This window comes from Solanum dulcamara, chromosome 4, assembly GCF_947179165.1.
Source record: "Solanum dulcamara chromosome 4, daSolDulc1.2, whole genome shotgun sequence".
In the NCBI taxonomy this organism is placed as follows: Eukaryota; Viridiplantae; Streptophyta; class Magnoliopsida; order Solanales; family Solanaceae; genus Solanum; species Solanum dulcamara.
In genome coordinates, this window is record NC_077240.1 from 41,335,341 (window position 1) to 41,341,217 (window position 5,877).

Sequence of the window (5,877 nt, forward strand, 5' to 3'; positions counted from 1 at the left end):
AGTTTAAATCTCGGAAACTAAAAAGTGTAGTCTTTGCATATTTATTATTTAAATCTAGAAAAATTAAACGAATTTAGTGAAATTTAATGTTTCTAATTATATTCATGTATATAGAATATGAAGAGATTTTATATTAACTATAAAAGGAAAAAGCTAGATGAAATTAATTTTGGTTTTAGTTGAAAGAAACAACAATCAACTACATAATCATATTTTAAAAAGAAACAGTTATTGGTCTAGTATTATTGAATGATTAAATATATATTCTTGATGTATTCTAGTAATTATTACTTTATATTATTTTGGAGCCTTTAATATTTTATTTTTAATTATCATCTAATGTATTTAGCGAGAATGTTACTTTAATCTAACTGATCCAAATCAAAATCGAAAAAAAATATTTATTTAATGAAATTATTATTTTATCAAATATTATTTTAGCGAGATTTTACTTTGATCCTAATGAAGGGATCATTTTTGGCAATGCCGTTGACTGTGAATTTAAACACGACTGCATGATCGATATGGCACACAGTCCAATGACGCATTTTTTTAGGTATACCAAATTCCATTGTACGACCGCTACATATACTTGGTTTGAGATTTGAGTAGAATCAAGAAGATGGAGAAATCATCACCGGAAAAGCTTGTACTGGTTACTCAGGAACTAGACGGGGTTGCCTGTATCACCATCAACCGACCTAAGTCCCTAAATTCTCTCACTAAATCAATGATGATCGATCTTGCTCGAATTTTCAAGTCCTTGGACGCGAATGATTCGGTTCGGGTCATTATACTCACGGGATCGGGTCGATCGTTCTGCTCCGGCGTTGACCTTACGGCGGCGGAGGACGTGTTTAAGGGTGACGTGAAGGATGTGGAGACTGATCCGGTCGCCCAAATGGAGCGATGTAGGAAGCCAATTATTGGGGCTATTGCTGGATTTGCTGTGACTGCTGGTTTTGAGATTTCTCTCGCTTGTGATCTGTTGGTTTGCTCCAAAGATGCTAAATTTTTGGACACTCATGCTAGGTTTGTGTTATTTCTTTGTCTTTTGCTTTCGATATATCTGCATAAATACCATCTAGAGTATTTATTTGGGCGATTCTGTTTATTGATGAAGAAACCATATGATCAAATTTTAGAGGTTCTTGGATAGTGGTACTCTTGAAGCTGGATGGTGTTCATTTTAATGATTTGAGCTTTCTAAAGATTTGTGGTTATGTGTATGTTCCGAAGTTACTGTTGATGAAGAAATTGTTGGGTTTAATTGATAGTTTGAATGGGAAATTGAGGGAAAAAGAGGTGGAGAGGAAAATCATTTGTTCTCTCTTGCTTTATTAAATAAGCTTTTGTCCCACATAGGTGGTGAAAATGATTTGTTCTCTCTTGCTTTATTAAATAAGCTTTTGTCCCACATAGAGGGTCTCTCCTCGCGCCGTCGTCGTCGCTCGGCTTCAGCTTCGGCTTGGGATTGGGATTGGGATTGGACAATTGATTTGATTGATAATCTTTTTGGATCAAATTTCCTTTAAATTTTAATTAATTAATATTATTTATTTATTTGATTAATTAAGTGAAAACCTTGTCCGAAAAGTTGCAAACATTTGCTCAATGGACAAATCTTTTCCCAACAGGTGCCTTTTCTTAAAAGGTGCAAACAGTCTATATATGTCTCTTAATCCTCAGAATGTTCCATACGAAAATTCTGAAACAACATCTTCTTCTTCTTCTTTCTCCACTTCCTAAAACTCGTGTGATATACAGCCTTCAAGTGGTTCGCAGTCACCAAAAATTTGCAGTATCTCTACTTTGGTGAGTAAATCATTCTATCCTGGGAGGAAATATTCCAAAACCTCGGATACTTTGAGGGGAATAATTTCCTTAAGGACACACTGTGTATTCAGTGGGCTCGATTTTGTTCTTATAATAATTGTTCATATACTGTTATTATTTTTTGATTAATTTCAGATTCTGTCTTTATTACTTTCAGAAGTTTCTGTTACTGTTTAATATTTTCCAATACAGTTTTATAACAGAAATCATATATGATTTATTTGGATAGTGGTACTGTTGAAGTTGGACGGTTTTGATTTTTAAGATTTATTTTACTATTGAAGCTGGATGGTTTTGATTTTTAAGATTTGAGCTTGATTACCTAGTCATGATATATTGGAAAAATTGAGATTGATTTTAGCTTGATCCTTAGCTAGTAAATTTTTCAAGGCGAGTGAATTTCTCCCTACTATGCATTTCAATTCGCATGTGTCAATTAAACTAGTCCAGCTCTCCTATCCAAAAAAGATATGACATCCCAATCTAATCTCACGAGTGAGTATGAGGAGGGTAGAGTGTATGTAGACCTTAATGATTGTTTCCAATAAACCTTCAGCCTAAAATAAAGCATATCCAAGCAGTTTGAAAAAGGGTACAAAAATAAGAGCAGTAACAACAACGAAATAATGTGAAATGAAGTGCAGTACACAACATATAGAGGAACAAACAGTATGAAAACAAATTAATATGATATTCGGAGCACAAGAAACACATGTGATACCCAAAGAACAGGAAACTACGAGAATAGTGCTAATACCAAGGGTAAGAAAGGAAAGCAAGAGAACGTTCAACTACGAACTAACGCTCTACCCTAATTCACGTCCCTATCTAAGGTCATATCTTTGGTAAGCTCAAGATGTGTCATCTCATGTCTATTTACCTCCCCATCTGCATCTACCTCTCCTGATGCCTGCTACTGTCAACCTCTCACACCTCCTCACTGGGATATCTACATTTATCCTCTTCACATGCCCAAACCATCTCAACCTCACTTTTCTCATCCTGTTCACCGCGGTGACTCCTACCTTGTCCCATATATTTCCATTTCTAATTTTATCACTCCTAGTAAGCTCACACATCCACCTCAACATCCTCATCTCACAACTTTCATCCTCTAAACATGTGAGTTCCTTGAGCTCAGTTTGAAGTGGATTTTTTGTGCTTTTCATTAACAACTTTATTTGGTAAGAGCACAAATTACACCAGATAAGTGTTGGTCTTCCTGCAAAATATTACTGCCTGTTGTATCTTAAGTAGTACTCTGTATTGATAACTAGCACCAACCCAGCTATATAACCTTATTGAACTTGATTTTTAAGGTATTGGTTGGGCTTTAGCTTCAGAGTTGATTCTTAGTTTCCTTGCATTAAATTTTAAGCTTATTGGTTGCAAGATCTAAAATGAAATCTGCCGATTTGACCAATCATTAGTCATGCAATGAAAGCAGGTATAAAAATTAGGCAAAATCCTTAGTTGTAAAACTACTAAGCTGAGAATTCTATTGAGTTCAGAGAGTCTCCGTCATCCTCCAAGGTATCAAATTAATTAGGGTCATCAACTCCTTAAAAACCTGATTTACCTGAAGTTATAATCCATCATGGTATTCTGTCCTACTTGAGTCCTGAACTAATTCAACCAAACTTAGAACACAAAACAGAAATACAAGTTCTGTGGTATTAATGTCAAACGCCATGTGTTTCCAGATGATTTTCTTGTGAGAGTGTCTTTGCTTTTGTGTTGCAGGTTTGGGATATTTCCTTCTTGGGGTCTTTCTCAGAAACTATCTCGCGTTATTGGACCCAACCGAGCTCGTGAAGTGTCCTTAACTGCAATGCCTATCAACGCAGAACAAGCTGAGAGATGGGGTTTGGTAAATTATGTTGTTGACAGAAGTGAACTTTTGAATAAAGCTAGGCAAATTGCAGAAGCCATCATCAAGAACAACCACGACTTGGTTTTGAGGTACAAGGCAGTTATAAATGATGGGTTCAAACAAGACTTGACCCGGGCCCTTGCTCTTGAGAAGGTAATGACATCTGTTCTTGTTATGCTTTACCTGCTAATTTTGCATATTGTTCGACTTTTTTGCTTATGATCTATTTCTAGTATCTATAATCTAATGACTATATTAAAAGAGAACCCATGCATGCACTGCTTGGTTTGTAGATGCAAATAGCAATTAGAAAGAAAGGATAATACTTTCTAAGAAAACTCTTATCACCCTCTTCCTAGTACTAATAGCCCCAGCCAGCCTCCAATCCTCTCACCAAAAGAAAAAAAAAGACCTTACGGAAGACCAGTTAAGAACCTGAAGAATCAAGATAGCAGAGATTGAGATAGGGGCAAAAAAATTCAGGTACCTTGCACCCTTTAAAAGTTGATCCTAAATCATGTGTGAAAAAGAAGAGATTGAGATGGGAAAAGGGAGAAATTGATTGAGGTGCTTCCACCTTTCAAAAGCTATTCCTAAATCATGCATTAAGAATCTGATCGTAGTCTAACATCAAGATTGATAAATAATACAACATTCATTCCAGTTTATGTAACATTTTCTTTTTTATCATGCCCAAAAGAATCTTATTATATTGGAAAAATAATTAACTTTTAAATTTCTCATTTTCCCCTCAGTGACATGATTTATAGCCACAAAAATGTCATGGGGTGTTTACGATCCCAAGTTCCAAAAGTCTCTTTTCTACGACTCTGTGTGCAGTCTTTAAGTTCCATAAATATTAAACGGAGAGAGTACAATTCTCTGGCATGGCCATTCCCTTGCCCGTATTCTCAAATACAGTAACTTGCCTAATGTTGAATATCCGAGTTAAGTCTCCAACTTAAGTGATCCACTTAAATCTTTTAATAGTTCTTCTTTTAGATGCATTGAGGTTCTTTATGAAGTCATTTGTTCTTCATTGTTAACCTATCCAGCTACTGCCTGTCGTGTCAAATATTTAGAAACTAATGAATGTAGTACAAATCTTGCAACCACCTTGTAGTCGCATTACATGAAATTTAAAGTTCTTGAAGAACATGGGTTATTTGCAATGTATGTGGTCTATTTCACTTATGTGGTTGCGTTATTGTCATTTCCAGGAGAGGGCTCACGAGTATTACAATGGAATGAGCAAGGATCACTTCAAGAAAATGCAAGAGTTCATTGCGGGGCGGAATTCAAGCAATCCTTCATCAAAATTATAGATTTATCATGTGCAATATTTTCTGCTTTTGAAATAAACAAGTCCCGCACAGGTTTTATTCAAAAATCAAATAAAAATAAAATGTTGCTCCGATTAGTCTCATTTTACCCTGGTCCATGTATTTTTATTAAGAAAACGGAATCAGAGTTTGTTATACTCGCCGTTTATGTTGATGACATAAATCTCATTGGAACCCCTGAAGAGGTCCAAAAGGGGATTGAGTATCTAAAGAAAGAATTTGAGATGAAAGACCTTGGAAAGACAAAACTTTGTCTAGGTCTGCAAATTGAATATTTAGCAGACGGAGTTTTTGTCCACCAATCTGCCTACACTGAGAAACTCTTACAAAGATTTTACAGGGACAAAGCACATCCATTAAATACTCCAATGGTTTTTCGATCACTTGAAATGGAAAAAGATCTATTTCGACCTCCAGAAGAGGATGGAGAAATTCTTGATCCTGAAGTACCATATCTCAGTGTTATTGGTGCACTTATGTACATTGCTAACGCAACCAGACCCGATATAACATTCTCTGTTAATTTGCTGGCAAGGTATAGTTCATCCCCAACGCGAAGACATTGGAACGATATCAAACATATTTTGCGATACCTGAAGGGTACTATTGATATGAGTTTGTTTTATACTAACAAAGATTGCACAAACCTTATTGGTTATGCAGATGCAGGTTATTTATCAGACTCACATAAAGCTTGATCTCAGACAGGCTATCTGTTTACACACGGAGGAACTGCTATATCATGACGATCTACAAAGCAGTCCATTGTTGCTACTTCTTCAAATCATGGTGAAATAATAGCAATTCATGAAGCAAGTAGAGAAT

The 5,877-nt window shown here is 35.6% G+C and overlaps 1 protein-coding gene across 1 annotated transcript; it reads left to right on the forward strand.

The window, feature by feature from the left end:
- The first annotated feature begins 469 nt into the window (after window positions 1-469).
- Window positions 470-5,124, forward strand: LOC129887364 (probable enoyl-CoA hydratase 1, peroxisomal). Its single transcript, XM_055962435.1, has 3 exons — window positions 470-1,032; window positions 3,580-3,862; window positions 4,930-5,124. Exons 1-3 carry the CDS (start codon window positions 623-625, stop codon window positions 5,032-5,034), a joined length of 798 nt encoding a protein of 265 aa, XP_055818410.1. The 5' UTR covers window positions 470-622; the 3' UTR covers window positions 5,035-5,124.
- The last annotated feature ends 753 nt before the right edge of the window (window positions 5,125-5,877 follow it).